The sequence below is a fragment of the Saccopteryx leptura genome, chromosome 1 (assembly GCF_036850995.1).
Source record: "Saccopteryx leptura isolate mSacLep1 chromosome 1, mSacLep1_pri_phased_curated, whole genome shotgun sequence".
NCBI classification, from domain to species: Eukaryota; Metazoa; Chordata; class Mammalia; order Chiroptera; family Emballonuridae; genus Saccopteryx; species Saccopteryx leptura.
The window spans coordinates 256795489-256814642 of NC_089503.1; the positions used below are offsets into that span (position 1 = coordinate 256795489).

The 19154-nt window shown below is 49.1% G+C and overlaps 1 protein-coding gene across 1 annotated transcript; it reads left to right on the plus strand.

The window, feature by feature from the left end:
* Window positions 1-247: 247 nt before the first annotated feature.
* On the plus strand, window positions 248-9729 carry FARSA (phenylalanyl-tRNA synthetase subunit alpha). The gene is made up of 13 exons (XM_066347827.1): window positions 248-447; window positions 3380-3517; window positions 3608-3706; window positions 3783-3901; window positions 4920-5012; window positions 5113-5241; window positions 5317-5432; window positions 7537-7621; window positions 7712-7811; window positions 7907-8075; window positions 8156-8233; window positions 8392-8506; window positions 9333-9729. Exons 1-13 carry the CDS (start codon window positions 301-303, stop codon window positions 9469-9471), a joined length of 1527 nt encoding a protein of 508 aa, XP_066203924.1. The 5' UTR covers window positions 248-300; the 3' UTR covers window positions 9472-9729.
* The last annotated feature ends 9425 nt before the right edge of the window (window positions 9730-19154 follow it).

The window sequence follows — 19154 nt, forward strand, 5'->3', positions numbered from 1 at the left end:
GTCAGACAGCCCGCTACCTGAGGCCACATTAAATTTAACACTGTGATTCTGTCAATTAGATCAATGAAAATGACCGCTCTAGTCAAGCAGACACCACAAGTCCAACTAAGGCGGTGGTAAAGTCTGATTGAATCCCTTCCGCACTTTGAGGTTCGCTGGACACACTCGAGATGGCGACGCCCTCAGCTCAGAAACACGACCAGACGCATTCAAGATGGCGGCGCACGCTTAGGCGCCGGTTCCGGTTCCGGTGGTTCTGGGCCCCCCGGACACCGCACGCTGAGCGCGCGGGGAAGAGCCATGGCTGACGGTCCGTTGGCTGAATTGCTGCTGCAGCGGCTGGAGGCGGCTGATGGCGGTCTGGACAGCGCGGACTTGGCGGCCAAACTGGGCGTGGAGCACCAGGCTGTGGTGGGCGCAGTGAAGAGCCTGCAGGCTCTGGGCAAGGTGAGCCCGCCGGTGGTTTCAGGCTTCCTCGCCTTGGCACGTGTAATTCCTTGGCCAGGAGGGCCCTGCCTCCAGGCCAAACTCCCTCAGGCCTGGGTAGGGGTAACTGTTTGTGGTCACGATGCGCAGGCAGGGAGACCGGAACGAGTGAGGGCCCTGGCACATCGACGTTCCTCATGCAAGAAATGTATTTTGAGGGCATGATCAGTGTTGTTGCGGGGGTTATACTATGGTGGACAGAGAAGACGCGGTCGCTTCCCTCAGGGAGACTGGTCTAATGCAGGTGATACTCACGTGATTAGTGAAAGCACAGGGATCCCAGAGGTAACAGCTGACCCAGACTTGGGAGAGCATTCCGGAGGAAGTGACAGCTGAGTCCGGTGTTTGCATTGAGGAGGAAAGCCAAGGCACTTTAGGGATCAGTTGGCGGGGGCCGGTGGTGAGAGGTGAGAAAGACTGCAGAGTCAGAATTTGCAATGTCTTGTAGGTTTCTTACAGTGTACTGAGGAGCCGTAACAGGAGCTGGAGCTAGTCAGACGTGTGTGCTTCCTACGTCATTCTTGGGATGAACTGGCAGGGGCAGGATTCAAGACGAGGGGACAAGGGCAGAGGCTAGCACATCCTCAAACTAGAGGGCATAGTGTCTGGCTGTAAAGAGGCATCTGGAATGGAGAGGTGATTCAAAAGAGGGAGTGAGGTGAGATTCATGGCAAGGCAAGGGGAGCATGAATGAAGCCCAGTCTTCTGACTTGGATAAGTGGGGAGTGAAGGAGCCACAGGAGGAGGATTCCGAAGGGCCCATGGGCCACCTAGGAGGCTGGATCCGTGAGGGAGGAAAACAGAACACAGATCAAATTTACATTCTGTGTCTCACTCTGGTCTCAGCTTTACTTGACATTCAGTTCTTGCCATAACCATAAGATGATGGTAGTGCTATTGGGCCCATTTTGCAGATATGACTATTTATAAGTCCTAGCCAATAACTTGATCAGTGCCACTAGAAGGACAAGCAAGCCTGGATTTGAAATTAGGAGTTTAGGCTGCGGAGCTCAAGGTTGTCAGTTCGAGAAGGATTGAAACTGTGGTGTGTCAGGTGGCAGTACATTGCCTAATGTGAAATTGACACTTGTGTAGGTCACAGAGGGTTAAATAGTGGTGATTTAATGTGGTTCAGTCTAACAACAAGAAGGGTAATAAATAACAATAATAGTAATAGTCAGGCCTAACTGGTGGTGGTGCAGTGGCTAGCAGGGGTCCCCAAACTTTTTACACAGAGGGCCAGTTCACTGTCCCTCAGACCGTTGGAGGGCCGCCACATACAGTGCTCCTCTCACTGACCACCATTGAAAGAGGTGCCCCTTCTGGAAGTGTGGCGGGGACCGGATAAATGGCCTCAGGGGGCTTCATGCGGCCCGCAGTTTGGGGATGCCTGGAGAGTGTCGACCTAGGATGTCAGGGACCCAGGTTTGAAACCGCAAGGTCATCTGTTTGAAATGTGGGCTCATCTGGCTTAAACAGGGGCTCACCAGCTTGAGCATGGGATCATCAACATGATCCTGGGGGTTGTTGGCTTGAGCCCAAAGGCCACTGGCTTGAATCCCAAGGTCTCTGGCTTGAGCAAGGGGTCACTGGCTTGACTGGAGCCCCCTGGTCAAGGCACATATGAGAAGCAACCAATGAACAACTAAAGTGACCAACTATGATTTGATGCTTCTTAGCTCTTTTCCTCTCTCTCTCTAAGAAAAAAAAATAGAATTTACACAGAATTTGCTGCATACTAAGCAGCCTATATCCTTTCTGTATGTTAACTCAGTTACTCCTCAAAACAACTCTCTGAGGTAGAGCCCACCACACTCTGCTCTCATAGATAAGAAAATTTGTTCAGGAAAGTTGAGTACCTTTCCTAAGGTCACATAGTGAGTAAATAGCAGAGCTGGGAATTAGAATGAAGGGGGAGCTAGGACCTGAGGACTCCACCCAGACCTGAACCCAGTTCTCATTGTGGAGCCTCAAGTTCCCACATGTAATGTGCACCTCCAGGTCCTTACTCTAATACTTTAGGCACAGACATTTAAATATATAAACATAGAGACAAGTCACTTTATCGGAGACCTTAAAAATCTTCCCTGGCCCTGGTAGGGTTCACCAAGGTCGCAGGTTTGATCCCCTCCGGACACAAATGAGAAGTAATCAACAAGTGCACAACTAAATGGAACAACTAAGTGGAACAAGTTGATGCTTCTCTCTACCTCCTCTCCCCCAAATTAATAGAAAATTTATTTTAATTCTTTTTTAAGTGGGAAAGAGACAGGAAGGGAAAGAGATAAAGAAGCATCAGCTAGTAGTTGTGGCACTTTAATTTGTTCATTGATTGCTTCTCATACGTGCCTTGACCAGGGGGTTCCAGCTGAGCCAGTGACCCCTTGCTCAAGCCAACAACCTTTGAGCTCAAACCAACAACCATGGGGCATGTCTGTGATCCTATGTTCAAGCTGGCAAGAATGTCCCAGGGTTTTGAACCCGGGACTTCAGTGCCCCAGGTCGATGCTCTGTCCACTGCACCACCACTTGGTCAGGCTTAAACACTATTTTTCAAAAAATCTTCCCCCTCTGCTTGCTCACATACACTAAAAAATATTTTCCCCAAGTAAAAAATCTTTTCCATGTTCAAACGTGATAGAATTTGTCCTCTGCCAGGTAATATCCTTAGTACTTTACCTCAGCCTGGGAGGTATGAGCCATATTTATTGTTACCCTGTGTCACAGAAGGGAAACTGAGGCTCAGCAAGGGGAGATCACTTAGCTGGGAATTGGTGCCGCTGAGATGTGAAGCCAGCTTTAGGGGCTGTGCTTTGACCTTGGCTCCAGTGCTGAGGCCAGGGAGTGCCCAGCTCTGAACCCTGTCCCTGCCTGTGACCCCTTCTTTCTGCAGATCATCGAGGCTGAACTACGCTCCACCAAGCGTTGGGAGCTTACTGCCGAGGGCGAGGAGGTTGACCGGGAAGGCAGCCATGAGGCTCGGGTGTTTCATAGTATCCCCCCAGAGGGCCTGGCCCAGAGCGAGCTCATGGTAGGGCCCGGGGATGAGGCAGCAGGGCCTAGGGAGGTGATGGGGTGAGGTGGCCCTTGTGTCCCCCTCACTGCAGCATTGTTCCCCCAGCGACTGCCCAGTGGCAAGGTAGGCTTCAGCAAGGCCATGTCCAACAAGTGGATCCGTGTAGACAAGAATGCTGCCAGTGGGCCCAGGGTCTTCCGAGTGGTGAGTCCCTGTGGGCAGGCAAGTGGGCCTCTGTCCTTCACAGCTCCTCATGATCATCATCCCATCATCACGGCAGGTGGACAGCGTGGAGGATGAGGTCCAGTGGCGGCTCCAGCTGGTCCGGGGTGGACAGGCTGAGAAGCTGAGTGAAAAGGAAAGGAGTGAGCTCAAGAAGAGGAAGCTGCTGACGGAAGTGTGAGTCGCTGCTACCCCCAGGCTAATAACCACCTCACCCATGTAGCTCTGTGGCGGGAGAAGGGAAGGGAGAGCTGTTCTGGCCACACTGGGCCAGGGTTCTGTCAATCCCTCCTCTTCACACTGCGATTGTCAAGCACACAGGCCAGGCTTATGCCACTTCAGAGCTTTGGCATATGCTGTGCCTTCTGCCAAGAATGATCTTCCTGCTGATCTTCAAAGCAGGTTTCAGGATCCAACCTCTGTTCATATGTCATTGTATAGGCACCACTTTTTCTACCTGTGATTTCCACAAAAGCCACTCACTCCTAGTCTGTTTCTTTCTTTTTAAAAATTTTTTATTGATTGATTTTACTTTATTTTATTTTTTTTCTGAAGCTGGAAACGGGGAGAGACAGTCAGATAGACTCCCGCATGCGCCCGACCGGGATCCACCCGGCACGCCCACCAGGGGGGCGATGCTCTGCCCCTCCGGGGGGTCGCTCTGCCGCAACCAGAGTCACTCTAGCACCTGGGGCAGAGGCCAAGGAGCCATCCCCAGCGCCCGGGCCATCTTTGCTCCAATGGAGCCTTGGCTGCAGGAGGGGAAGAGAGAGACAGAGAGGAAGGAGGGGGTGGGGGTGGAGAAGCAAATGGGCGCTTCTCCTATGTGCCCTGGCCGGGAATCGAACCCGGGTCCCCCGCATGCCAGGCCGATGCTCTACCGCTGAGCCAACCGGCAGGGCCAGATCACTTTATTATCTAAACTTACTATTATCACTTCCAGCTGTATCTTTAGTGCCTTGAATGGGCCCTGGCATATAGTAGGTTCTCAATTAGTGTTTATTGAATGAATAAGTGGATGAACTCAGGACAAAAGTGGGGCCAAATAAAAGGAGTTCAGGTGACAATGAATGTTAGGAAGAAAATAAAGCAGAGTGACTTGTTGGGTGGTATTGGGGTCAGCATCATATGGGAGATCAAGGGAAGACTCTTAGAGGAGTTGACAGTGGTATCCCCTTCCCTCCTCTGGCTGCAGAACTCTGAAGACCTACTGGGTGACCAAAGGCAGTGCCTTCAGCATCAGCATCTCCAAGCAGGAAGCAGAGCTGAGTCCAGAGATAATCTCCAGGTAGAAGTGGCTTCACAGTCATTGGTCAGTGGGGGGTGGAGGTGGGGGTGGGGGTGGGCAGTCCCTACCTTGCCTGTGTGCCCTATATCCCCACCTACAGTGGCTCCTGGCGGGACCGGCCCTTCAAGTCCTACAATTTCTTGGCCCATGGCGTCCTCCCTGACAGCGGCCACCTGCACCCCCTGCTGAAAGTCCGCACCCAGTTCAGGCAGATCTTCCTGGAGATGGGGTGAGCGTGGGGCCAGGGGTGGGGCCAGGCCAGCCACTGGCACAAGCAGGGCAGTCAGATCATATCTCTCACCAGGTTTACCGAGATGCCTACTGACAACTTCATTGAGAGCTCCTTTTGGAACTTTGATGCACTCTTCCAGCCCCAGCAGCACCCAGCACGAGACCAGCATGACACCTTCTTCCTGAGAGGTGGGTGAGGCCCACCATGCTATCATAGGTGCCAGGACTGGACAGGGTCTTTGGGGTGGCATACCATTTTACAGAATAAACTCCATCCTCCTCAGCATGGCCAACAAGGCCTGTGTGAACTGGTTATGTCCATTCTGTGATGTGACCTTCTTTTTCCACTTGCCCTCCTGACTACCTCAGGGCATTTGCCTGTACTGTGCCTTCTGCTGAAAACTGTTTTCTCTTGACTTTTCATGGTGGGCTCCTGCGTCAAACATCCATTCGTGTATCACATCAGAGAGGTCATCCTAACATGCTTTTGTACCCCTGCACTGTGAAAGTCCCTCACCCTTAATCTTCAACCTTGGTTCCTATTTATTTCTTTTTTTCACAGTCCTTAGTACTGCCTGAAATTGAATGACTTTCCACAATGGCTGTTGTCTCCCCCACCAGGAAGAGGTCAGGTGAGGCCATTTAGATGCCCAATACCTGGCTGGGAGCAACAATATCATTGCCATCATTATTGTCATGACACCCCAAACTTACTAAGCGCTCACTATACGTTAGTTATTTTAATTCTCCCACCAACTATAGAAAGTAGTACTATTATCTCTTTTTACAAATGAGGGAACTAGGACCCAGAGAGGGAACAATACTTGCTCAGGATCATACAGCCATCAGTGGTGGAGCTTTTCTGGTGCACCAAAAATTGTGTATCTAGAATGAGATCTTAAGAATACATATTCGCCTGACCAGGCGGTGGTGCAGTGGATAGAGCATCAGACTGGGACACGGTGGACAAAGGTGTGAAACTTGAGGTCACCGGTTTGAGTGTGGGCTCATTCAGCTTGAGCGTGGGATCATAGACATGACCCCATGGTCGCTGTCTTGAGCAAAGGGTCACTTGCTCTGCTGTAGCCCTCTGTCAGGATACATATGAGAAAGCAATCAGTGAACAACTGCGGAGACTAAGGAGCTGCAATGAAGAATCAATGCTTGTCATCTCTCTCCCTTCCTGTCTGTCTGTCCCTATCTGTCTCTCTCTCTCTCTCTCTCTCTCTCTCTGTCAAATAAAAGAATTTACATATTCCCACAATGAATGGTTGCTGAGCCCTTCCTGTGTGCCCAGGTCTTTTTTAAACACTGGGTCAAAGCCATGAAGGAGACAGAAGTCCTTGCCCTGGTGAGACCTGCATCCTGGTGGGGGAGACGTGCGTTAAAATTCTGAGTAACTCTAAGTGCAGTAATGCAAAATAGCACTAAATGCAGTGAGGGTACCTGACCTGTGGTGGCACGGTGGATAAAGCATGAACCTGGAAGGCTGAGGTCACTGATTTGAAACCCTGGGCTTGCCTGGTCAAGGCACATACGGGAAGAACTACTATGAGTTGATGCTTCCCCTTTCTCTCCCCTCTTTATCTTTTTTTTTTCCTTTCTCTCTTAATAAAAATGCAGTGGGGCCTGGCCTGTGGTGGCGCAGTGGATAAAGCGTCAACCTGGAAATGCTGAGGTCGCCGGTTCGAAACCCTGGGCTTGCCTGGTCAAGGCACATGTGGGAGTTGATGCTTCTAGCTCCTCCCCCCTTCTCTCTCTGTCTCTCCTCTCTCTCTGTCTCTCCCTCTCCTCTCTAAAAAAATGAATAAATTAAAAAAAAAATGCAGTGGGTGAAACTGGCATGGGTGGAGGGCTGTCAATTTTTTTTAAAGTCTTTGCTTAAGCAAAAATCAGAGGAGGTAGGGGAGGGGAGGGAGCTATATCTGGAGAAGGAGAAGTTGTAGGGAGAGGGAATGGCCAGTGCAAAGGCCCTGAGGCTGAAATGTGCCTGGTGTGCTCATAGATTAGTTGGGAAGTTCTGTGACTGGAGAGAGTAATGAGTTAGGAGTGGGAGGGATGGAGGCAGGGAGTTGACGGGGGCCACAGAGGGGACTTTGGCTTTTTCTCCCAGTGAAATGGGAGCTATGGAAAGTTCTGGGCAGAGGGATGTGACTGACTCAGGTGCTCCCAGACGCCCTCTGGCTGCAATAGCAGGTAAGAGTGGGAGCTGCACTTGTCACTGTCTGTCCTCTGTGCAGTGGATTTTGAGAAATGCTCCTTGACTGACTACATGATGCTCTGTCCTGCCTAGATCCAGCTGAGGCCTTGCAGCTCCCCATGGACTACGTCCATCGGGTCAAGCGGACACACTCCCAGGGTGGCTACGGTTCACAGGGGTGAGGCAGGACCAGATCTTTGGGGTATTGGGGGGAAGGCTGTTGGGAGCCTGAGGGCATCAGCATGAACTTCTGAATTTCCTCCTGAAGGTACAAGTACAATTGGAAGCTGGACGAGGCCCGAAAAAATTTGCTGCGTACACATACCACAGCAGCCAGTGCCCGTGCCCTCTACCGCCTGGCCCAGAAGGTGCAGCTGGGCCTGGGCAGTGTGGGGACAGGGAGGGGACTATCATACTGACCTTCTGACCTATGCCTTGGCCTGGCTTGCCTGTCACCCCCCAGAAACCCTTCACACCAGCCAAGTACTTCTCCATTGACCGTGTGTTCCGGAATGAGACCCTGGATGCCACACATCTGGCTGAGTTTCACCAGATCGAGGGTGTTGTAGCTGACCATGGTCTCACCCTGGGCCACCTCATGGGTGTCCTTCGGGAGTTTTTCACCAAGCTGGGTGAGCAGGCAGGCTGAGGCAGGTGGTGTTGGTAGGGTCACAGGAGGATGTCTGAGTCACCAGCCTTGTCTTCCACGCAGGTATCACCCAGTTGCGCTTCAAGCCTGCCTACAACCCCTACACCGAGCCTAGCATGGAGGTGTTCAGTTACCACCAAGGTCAGGGTGGGAACTGATACTGTAGTAGGGAGGAGGTGTGAGGTTGCCCCCTCTTAACTTGGGTCCCTCACTGCCAAGCCCACACCCTGCCTCCTGAGCTTACTGCCAGGCCCAATTTCAACTACATGAGGTACCCTATCCTTCTCCTGCCCACACAGGCTTGAAGAAGTGGGTGGAGGTTGGAAACTCTGGGCTCTTCCGCCCTGAAATGCTACTGCCCATGGGGCTCCCTGAGAATGTGTCAGTCATTGCCTGGGGCCTCTCCCTGGAGCGGTGAGTACCCAAACCATTTAGCGAGTGTTTGACTGCTTTATTCAGGTGACTTGCCAGGTATGGAGACCTGCAGACCTTCAGCAGCATCATTCATTCATTGATAAATTTTAGTGAGCACCTGCTGTGTGCTTTGTTCTATCCTGTGAATAAATGGCACACACCTTGCCTCTGTGAAGTTGGGGTCGTAGTGGAGTGAGAAGAAGTAAATTCAGTAAATAATGCTTAAGAGTGTGCCTGAGCACAGTAACTGCTATAGAGAAAACACTGCAGGACAGGCTGAAGAGAGAAAGTTTTTAATTCTTTTTTTTTTTTAGAGAGGAGAGGGAGAGACAGAGAGAGAGGAGAAACAGAGAGAGAGAGAAGGGGGGAGGAGCTGGAAGCATCAACTCCCATATGTGCCTTGAGCAGGCAAGCCCAGGGTTTCGAACTGGCGACCTCAGCATTTCCAGGTCGACGCTTTATCCACTGCGCCACCACAGGTCAGGCGAGAAAGTTTTTAAGGAAGGCCTCACAGAGGAGGTGGCATCTGAGCAAACACTGGTGGTGGATGAGTTAGGAGGATATCTGGGGAGGATGTTCTAGGCAGAAGGAATTGCCAATGCCAAGCCCCGAGGCTGGAGTGTGCATGCTCTGTTTGGAGATCTATGTGGCTAGAGGGAGGAAGTGAGGGGTTAGAGAGGGAGGTGATAGGGAAGATTATACAGGGCCTTGTGGGTCATGGGGAGGACTTGGGCTTTTACTCTGAGGAAGGTGGGATCTCTCAGAGGTTCTGATCAAAGGACAATAGGACCTAACCGAATATTGAGCATGTCCTCTCTCCCTCAAGCCCAACGATGATCAAATACAACATCAACAATATCCGTGAGCTGGTAGGCCACAAGGTGAACCTGCAGATGGTGTACGACAGCCCCCTGTGCCGCCTGGATGCCAAACAGGGGTCCCCAGAGACACAGGAGGCCACATGACATGCGCCACCCTGAACAGGCCACCCTCCCTGAGCCCCTGCTGCCTAGCCCCTTGGCATCTCTGGCCAGTGGACCCCCTTGTATTTACTAGGCCTCTATGAGGCTACCTCCCTGCTCCTGGTATCTCTTCCCTACCTGCCCCAGGGTGCCAGGGACAAGGGAGTAGGTAGGCCATTTGTTTTGATGCCCACCTATGAGGGTGGGCCCTAGGGAGCCGTGCAGGTGGCTGCTGGCTAATAAAGTGGGCAGTTGCCCTCATTTGGTGCCTTTCCTTAGGGGTGGCGGGGTCCTGTCAGCTCTCCCCAGTTCAGAGTGTACTTGATGGGAGGAAACCTGGGTGCTAGTGTGAGGGGTGGTATATTGGAGGTCATGGATACTTAGGGCCTCCTAGCAAGCTTCAGCCAATTCCCCCATCCTTCAAAACCGATGAGCCTTTCAAGCATTTACTAATTACCTACCGTTGCCAGGGCCTCTTCTAGATGAATGAAACAGACCCCGAGTCCTTTGGGATGGCAAGCAAGCTAAGCTTTTAAAGGCTGCTCGCCCTCCCTTTTAGAGTCTTTTCTGGACCAGTTTTAGGTTCACAGCAAAGTTGAGGGGAACATATAGAGATTTCCCATATACCCTCTGCCTCCACACTTGCACAGCTCCCCCCACTGTCAAGATCCCTACTAGAGTGGTGCTTTTGTTACAATTAATGAACCTGCATTGACACATCATGTGAACAATGGTTTATCCTGTTGTACATTCTATGGGGTTGGACAAATGGATGATGACATGTATCCATTATTATAGTATACAGAGTATTTTCACTACCCTGAAAGTCATCTGTACTCCACCTGTTCATCCCTCCAGCCCTCTCAAAAGTTCTTTAAGCCCTGGCCGGTTGGCTCAGTGGTAGAGCGTCGGCCTGGTGTGCAGGAGTCCTGGGTTCAATTCCCAGCCAGGGCACAGAGGAGAAGTGACCATCTGCTTCTCCACCCCTCCCCCTTTCCTTCCTCTCTCTCTTACCCTCCTGCAGCCAAGGCTCCATTGGAGCAAAGTTGGCCCGGGCACTAAGGATGGCACTGTGGCCTCTGCCTCAGGCACTAGAATGGCTCTGGTTGCAACAGAGCAACGCCCCAGAGGGGCAGAGCATTGCCCCCTGGTGGGTGTGCCGGTGGATCCTGGTCGGGTGCATGCGGGAGTCTGTCTGACTGCCTCCCCGTTTTCAACTTCAGAAAAATAAAAAATAAAAAAGTTCTTAAAAAAAAAAAAATCTTGCCTGACCTGTGGTTGTGCAGTTGGTAAAACATTGACCTGCAGCCTGACCAGGTAGGTGGTGGTGCAGTGAACAGAGTGTTGGACTGGGACACAGAGGACCCAGGTTTGAAATTCCAGGGTTGCTGGCTGAGCAAGGGGTCATTTGCTCTGCTATAGCCCCCCGGTTAAGGCACATATGAGAAAGCAATCAATGAACAACTAAGGTGCCACAACAAAGAATCGATGCTTCTCATCTCTCTCCCTGCCTGCCTGTCTGTCCCTCTCTGTGTCTCTGTCTCTCTCACTTAAAAAACAACATCAACCTGGAATTCTGAGGTCACCAGTTTGAAACCTTGGGCTTGCCCAGTTCAAGGCACATATGAGAAGCAACTACTACAAAATGCTTCCCACCCCCTCACTGCTACTTTCCTGTGTATGTGTGTGGGGGGGGTGCATAGGGACAGGCAGGAAGGGAGACAGAGGAGAAGCATCCATTCTTCGTTGTGGCACCTTAGTTCATTGATTGCTTTCTCATATGTGCCCTGACCTGGGGTGCTCCGGCTGAGCCAGTGACCCTTTGCTCAAGCCAGCGACCTTGGGCTTCAAGCCAGTGGCCATGGGGTCATGTCTATGATACCACACTCAAGGTGGCGACCTCAGGGTTTCAAACCTGGGTCCTCTGCCTCCCAGTCCGATGTGTCTACTGCACCACCGCCTGGTCAGGCAATAAATAAGATGTTTAAAACAAAAATTCTTCCCTGGCTGGATAACTTCATTGGTTAGGCGTTAGACCATCATCCCAAAGCATAGAGGTTGCCGACTCGATCCCCAGTCAAAACACATACAAGACAGCTCTATGTTCCTGTCTCTCCCTCATTAAAATCAATAAATGTCGGAAACCAGCATGACTGGTAATTTTGCGGGTCTCTGGTGGAAACGGTGGAGGATTAGAAAATAAAGAAAAAGGATGGGATTGGGAGGACCCATTGCCAAGCTGATGGTTTGCAAGAACTAAATAAAGTAAAAAGTCCCGTTTGCTTTATTATATAGTGCAGAGCTGTATGCAAATAAGGAAGTCTCCCATCCAAAGTCACATATCTGAGACATAAACAGGAAGCCCCCCACCATGCATAATTGAAATTGACAGTTGAACAAACAAAGGGTGAGAGGAAGGGCGTGTAAATTGCATCTAGCAACTTAAGCATGCAAATGAGGTAGGGGGATGGGAGTAGTAGAAACACTCAGCATCTCAGCTAACGGAGGTGTGCAGAAGAGCTTAACCTTGAGCTTAAGCCTTAAACTGCGAGGACTTCGTAAATTTACAGTCTCCCACAAATAAGTTTGGGGAAAAAATATAAGCTGGCTGTGAAGCCAGTAGCCAGGGCCACCATCACAGCAGCCTGGCCTATGCAGGTTCACATTAGATTCGGACGGTCGGTAAAGACACAACAGAGCCAAGAACTGGTGGGCCATCATTTTTAATCCTAGCTTGTACCTGGTGGGCAAGTAAAAACACACTGGGCTCCAAAACCCACTCATTCAGTGCTCACAAAGCTACTGACTTATCTGAGTTTCCTAGAATCAAAGGTTTTTAGCTCACCAGCCTTATTTACCTCTGTTCCCCATCTCCTTCCTTCTCCCTGCACAAACTCTGCACAAACTGTCCTCTCACTCAGCACTCCACCATCTTGGCTGCTTCTGGCCTCCACATGGCCTTTCTCTGCTCTCCTCTCTAATGCTAATCTTAGGAACAGAGAGCAAGCTCACTGCCCCACTTTATAGTGCAGAAATCAAATCCTTTAATCCAATATACAAAATAGGGACTCTAATACAAAGTCACTTATCTGAGGCATGATGGGATTGTACCACCCCGCATTTAAAAGGGTGGGAAAGGCTTAGTCCTAAAACCAAGCCCCAGGCTACAAGTATCCTGCCTGCCCACAGCCCGCCCCCAACACACATTAATATCACCAGGGTGATGGGCTTCCATGTGGGCAGCGCCATCTTTAACAAAGTGAGCATAATATATTTTATCTGCCCAACACTAGCCCTGGCTGGTCTGCTCAGTGGATAGAGCATGGGCCTGATGTATGGACGTCACAAGTTCAATCCCTGGTCAGGGCGCACATGAGAAGCGGCCATCTGCTTCTCTTTCCCTTTCTCTCCTCTTTTCTCCTCACACAGCCAGTGGCTCAGTTGGTTTGAGCATTGGCTCTGGGTGCTGATGAGATAGCTCATGGGTCCAAACAGCCTCAGGTGCTAAAAACAGTTCTATTGGAGCATCTGCCTAAGATGGGTTGCCAGGTGGATCCCTGTTGGAACTCATGAGGCAGTCTATCTCACTATCCTCTAAAAAAAAAAAAATCCATTAAAAAATTGATCCAGCCTGACCTGTGGTGGCGCAGTGGATAAAGCATCGACCTGGAAATGCTGAGGTCACCGGTTCGAAACCCTGGGCTTGCCTGGTCAAGGCACATATGGGAGTTGATGCTTCCAGCTCCTCCCCACCTTCTCTCTCTGTCTCTCTCTCCTCTCTCTCTCCCTCTCTGTCTCTCTCTCTCCTCTCTAAAATGAATAAATAAAATAAAATAATTTAAAAAAATGGATCCAGTCAAACAGAAAAATACCAATTCATATAGTAAATGTGTACTTCCTAAGTGCCAGTGCTGTTCATAAGCTGAAGCCTTGGCAGTGGAAAAGGTAGACTCAGGTCCCTGCCCTCAGGAGCTGACACGAGTTAGGGTGCTCTGGAGACATTATAAATACAGAAATGGAAAGAGTAAAGATTTCACTGAGAAATGTAGCATCCACCGGGTATGAGAACAAACGTCGGAGACTTTCAGGAGTTAAGATGTTACTTTATTGGCCAGTTTAACCTGCGCAGGGCGAACTCTCGAGATGTCTGGAGACACCGTGCCCACAAGGAGCTGCAAATGGGAGCTGCGCCTGGAGCTTACAGCCAGGCCCTTATATATCCTAAGTGAGGAAGCATAGTACAGAAGCAGATGTGGCAGTTTAGCTATTGGCTAGGGAGGTCACATGCAGCATAGCTTAGTGGCGAATTTCAAACCTAAACTTCTTCTTCTTTTTTTTTTTTTTTTTTGTATCTTTCTGAAGCTAGAAACGGGGAGAGACAGTCAGACAGACTCCCGCATGCGCCCGACCGGGATCCACCCGGCACACCTACCAGGGGCGACGCTCTGCCCCTCCGGGGCATCGCTCTGCCGCGACCAGAGCCACTCTAGCACCTGGGGCAGAGGCCAAGGAGCCATCCCCAGCGCCCGGGCCATCTTTGCTCCAATGAGGCCTTGGCTGCGGGAGGGGAAGAGAGAGACAGAGGAAGGAGGGGGGGTGGAGAAGCAAATGGGCGCTTCTCCTATGTGCCCTGGCCGGGAATCGAACCCGGGTCCCCCGCACGCCAGGCCGACGCTCTACCGCTGAGCCAACCGGCCAGGGCCCAAACCTAAACTTCTGATAAGGGTCTCTGACCTTCTTTGTTCCCAGCCTCACAGGAGCCATATCAGCACTTACTGTCCTTCAATAGTTACACTCTTTGGCAGCCCCAGTACTCCTTGAATCTAACAAGAAATAGCTGAGGAGGGTGAATACTAAGCATAATTCAACAACCAACTAGAAAGCACCCCACCCCACCCCCACCTTGATCAAATCTGAACATTGACTATAGTATTTGCTTTGGAACTTTTTAGACGTATGTGACCAATAGGTTTGAAGACTATAGGCTTGTCCTAGTTCCTTTCATCCTCACCCTAGTGAGGTTATTACTCCCTGCTGAATTTGGTGTTATCATTCTTATGTTAAAACTTTTTTTTTTTTTAAAGAGTGATCTTTTCTTTCTTTTTTTTTTTTAAAAAAAGATTTTATTTATTCATTATAGAGAGGGAAGAGAGAAAGAGAGAGAGAAGGGGGGAGGAGCAGGAAGCATCAACTCCCATATGTGCCTTGACCAGGCAAGCCCAGGGTTTTGAACCGGCGACCTCAGCATTTCCAGGTCGATGCTTTATCCACTGCGCCACCACAGGTCAGGCTTTAAACATTTTTACTACTTGTATATATTACTTTTCAAGACATGGTTTTGTTATATCGGAACAGTGAGAAACAAACGTCTTGCCATATAATCAATCAATTAGCCAAATTAAGAAATTAGGAGTCTAATTAGTAGGCTCCGTGGACTGCATGGAAACCTAAGTCGTTCAAATCAATATGGCAGTGAATACAGTTTGGGGCTGGCTTTTATAGGGAAAATTACATACAGCTAGTGCTCGACTTACAACCATGATTGGTTCTGACAGACCGGTAGTAACACGATTTGGTCGTAAGTTGAGTAGGCTATATGTACAGTACTGTGAAATGATGTTAAAAAAATCTTTAAGTCATATTTTATCATAATTTTCTTTCATTATTGTTATATATCATAATTTTCTTTGTTCATTTTATGCCATTAGTATCATCTCTACACCATTTTGTTTCTTATTTTTACATTCGTCAGGTTTAAGTAAAATATTGCATTACCAGTACAACTGGTTTAATATTTGCAAAGACAATTTTCTCTTGGTAGACATCTTGGGAGGGATTTGATGAAAAATATCCAAGATACAAAACTGCTGTACCGAGTCTGTGATAACAGTTGAAATGGTGCACGCGGAGATGGTAGTGCTGCCGGAAGCTGGTCCGTACAATCGTACGCCCAGCTGAGCAACGCTTGCACTGCCAGACGTGGAGCAGTTGTGGCTAGCGATTGTGGTAGTAAAGTCAAATGGTCATAAGTTGATCAATATTTGTACTGACTGAGGAGTGGGGAGGGGAGAAAGCATAGCAGTAAAACAAGCTTTCTTACAATGTTTATCTATAGGGTTAGTTCAGGGAGAACCACTGAGAACACTTGCTACTTCAAAGCTAGTCCAAGGCCATAGTCCGGGAAACCAGCCTCAAGGCCAAAAATAAGGAGTAACTTACTTTCAGAAAAAATTAGTTCTGCTAAAAGTCTCTGTTTTAGAGAAAGTAAATTTTTTTTTCCAAAAATTATTCTTGTTAAGAGCCTTTCTTTTCCACACTTCAGTTTCTTTTTTTAAATTTTATTTATTGAGTTTTGGAGAGAGGGGAGAGAGAGTGAGAAAGAGGGGGGAAAGGCAGGAAGCATCTACTCATAGTAGTTGCTTCCTGTATGTGCCTTGACCAGGCAAGCCCAGGGATTCAAACCGGCAGCCTCAGCATTCCAGGTCGATGCTTTACCCACTGTGCCACCACAGGTCAGGTCCAAGACATGGTTTCATTTAGTGTTTGTTTTTTATTAATTTTCTTTCTTTTTTGTGGGGGGGAGTATTTTTCTAAAGTGAGTAGCAGGGAGGCAGACAGACTCCCACTTGCACCTGACCGGGAACCACCCAGCATGCCCACTAGGGGGCGATGCTTTGCCCATTTGGGGTGTTGCTCCGTAGCAACAGAGCCATTCTAGCGCCTGAGGCAGAGGCCATGGAGCCATCCTCAGCGCCTGGGCAAACTTTGCTCCAATGGAGCCTTGGCTGCAAGAGGGAAAGAGAGAGATAGAGAGAAAGGAGAGGGAGAAGAGTGGAAAAGCAGATGGGCGCTTCTCCTATGTGCCCTGGCTGGGAATCAAACCCAGGACTACCACACGCAAGGTCAATGTTCTACTGCTGAGCCAACCGGCCAGGCTTATTTTTAAAATTTTTATTTAGTGAGAGGAGGGAGGCAGAGACAGACTCCCATATGCACTTCCACCTGGATCCACCCAGCAAGCCCACTAGGGAGCAATGCTCTGCCCATCTGCTCCATTGCAATGAAGCCATTTTTTTTAGCACCTGAAGTGGAGGCCATGGAGCCATCCTCAGTGCCCGGGGCCAACTTGCTCTATTTGAGCTATAGCTGCAGGAGGAGAGGAGAAGAGAGAGACAGAGACAGAAGTGAGAGGGGGAGGGGTGGAGAAGCAGATGGGCGCTTCTCCTGTGTGCCCTGACTGTGAATCAAATCCAGGATATCCACATGATGAGCCAATGCTCTACCACTGAGCCAACTGGAGAGGGCCCTTATTTTTTTATTTTTGTGTGACAGAGAAAGGGACAGATAGAGACAGAGGCAGTAAGACAAAAAGCATCAGTTCTTTGTTGCAGCACCTTAGTTGTTCAGTGATTGCTTTCTTATATGTGCCTTGACTGGGGGACTACAGCAGAGTGAATGACCCCTTGCTCAAGCCAGTGACCTTGGGCTCAAGCCAGTGACCCCTCACTCAAGCTGGTGAACCTGTGCTCAAGCCCATTGAGCCAGCGTTCAAGCCAGCGACCATGGGGTTTCGAACCTGTGTCCTCTGTGTCCCAGTCTTACGCTCTATCCACTGCACCACTGCCTGGTCAGGCTCATTTGGTGTGTTTTATAAAAGTTCTATATAAGCTCTGGCTTAATAGCTCAGTTGGTTAGAGCTTCGTCCCAAAGCATAGAGGTTTGATCCCTGGTCAGAGCACATGGAGGAACAGATCTAGGTTTCTCTCTCCTTCTTTCTCTAAAATCAATCAATAAAAAATTAATTTAAAAAGTTATACAATTTATGCACCATAAAAATCAACCCTGCATCTTTTTTTTTTTAAGTTTATTTATTTATTTTTTACAGAGACAGAGGGAGAGTAAATAGAGAGAGGGATAGATAGGGACAGACAGACAGGAATGAAGAGAGAAGAGAAGCATCAATCATTAGTTTTTCGTTGCAACACCTTAGTTGTTCATTGATTACTTTCTCATATGTGCCTTGACCGTGGGGCTACAGCAGACCAAGTAACCCTTTGCTCGAGCCAGTGACCTTGGTTTCAAACTGGTGAGCTTTGCTCAAACCAGATGAGCCCGTGCTCAAGCTGGCAACCTCAGGGTCTCGAACCTGAGTCCTCCTCATCCCAGTCTGACGCCCTATCCACTGTGCCACCGCCTGGTCAGGCTCAACCTGCATCTTGTGTGTGGCTTTTGTGTGGATCTGTGTGTGTTTGTGTGTGAATGCTTAACAGTAAGCCTTTGAGATTTTTCTCAGTAGCTAATCCTCCAGTTATCAAATTTGATGGTATGGTAATATGTATTTTGTTTAACTGGTGGCTTTACCACAAAATACTAATGTTACCAACTGTTTATTAAACTATTAGTATGTTACAGATGTTTTATCCCTGAAGCCCTTACAATAGCCTTGGTAGATTTTATCACCATGGTAGATGAAGATGGGTTTTGAGAATGAGCATCAGTTTTATGATCATAGTCACAGAAGCATCTACTCATAGTAGTTGCTTCCTGTATGTACCTTGACCAGGCAGGAGCCCAGAACAGAGCCTCCCAGAGAAGGGCTGAAACAATGTGAATGGATTCTCATTGCCTCCTCCACATGAACACTGTGACAGATGTCCTGGGGAAAGCTCCACCTCCTTTCCAATTAATTGGAATAAAATCCTATCCCTTCACTTTGCCCGTGTCCTAGCTCTTTTTCCCCAACAGGCCTTGTGGCTGCTCTTCAAACACATTGAGCTTGCTTCCACCTCAGGGCTTTTGCACACACCTATTCAACTCTTTAGCCCATTTTTTATTTGTGTTTGTCTTTTTATTGAGTTGCAATATACAACTTTGTAGATGCTTGTATAAGTTTTTAGATTTATAGTTTGCAAATATTTTCTTTCAGTCTGTGTATTGTTACTACTGAGGTGTTATTGTTATTATTTTTTTATTTTTTTACAGAGACAGAGCGAGAGTCAGAGAGAGGGATAGAGAGGGATAGATAGGGACAGAGGGACAGACAGACAGGAACGGAGAGAGATGAGAAGCATCAATCATCAGTTTTTTGTTGCAACACCTTAGTTGTTCATTGATTGCTTTCTCATATGTGCCTTGACCACGGGCCTTCAGCAGACCGAGTAACCCCTTGCTCAAGCCAGTGACCTTGGGTCCAAGCTGGTGAGCTTTTGCTCAAACCAGATGAGCCCACGCTCAAGCTGGCAACCTCGAGGTCTCGAACCTGGCTCCTCCGCATCCCAGTCCGACGCTCTACCCACTGTGCCACCGCCTGGTCAGGCGTTATTATTATTATTTAAAGATACAGTCTGACTGAGCATGGGATCGTAGACATGACCCCATGGTCACTGGCTTGAGCCCAACGGTCACTCACTGGTTTGAAGCCCAAGGTAGCTGGCCTGATCAAGGAGTTACTGGCTCAGCTGGAGCTCCCCCGTCAAGGCACCTATGAGAAAACAATTGATGAACAACTAAGGTGCCATAACTACGAGTTGATGCTTCTCACCTCTCTGTCTGTCCCTCTCTCTTGCTCTAAAAAATAAAAATAAAAAAGAAGGATATGGGTCCAACTCTGTAAGGGCCACACCTACCCTGAATTTTTGTCACTGAGGAAACTCCAAGCCCAAAGGGACTTTTCCCTCCACGGTTTT

What these genes read in the sequence shown, in the direction of transcription:
- FARSA (XM_066347827.1), top strand. Translation starts at nt 301, where the DNA reads ATGGCTGACGGTCCGTTGGCTGAATTGCTGCTGCAGCGGCTGGAGGCG. An exon ending in AGGAAGCTGCTGACGGAAGT is followed by an intron (nt 3,902 to 4,919) that starts GTGAGTCGCTGC and finishes CTCTGGCTGCAG; the next exon opens with AACTCTGAAGACCTACTGGG. An exon ending in CAGATCTTCCTGGAGATGGG is followed by an intron (nt 5,242 to 5,316) that starts GTGAGCGTGGGG and finishes ATCTCTCACCAG; the next exon opens with GTTTACCGAGATGCCTACTG.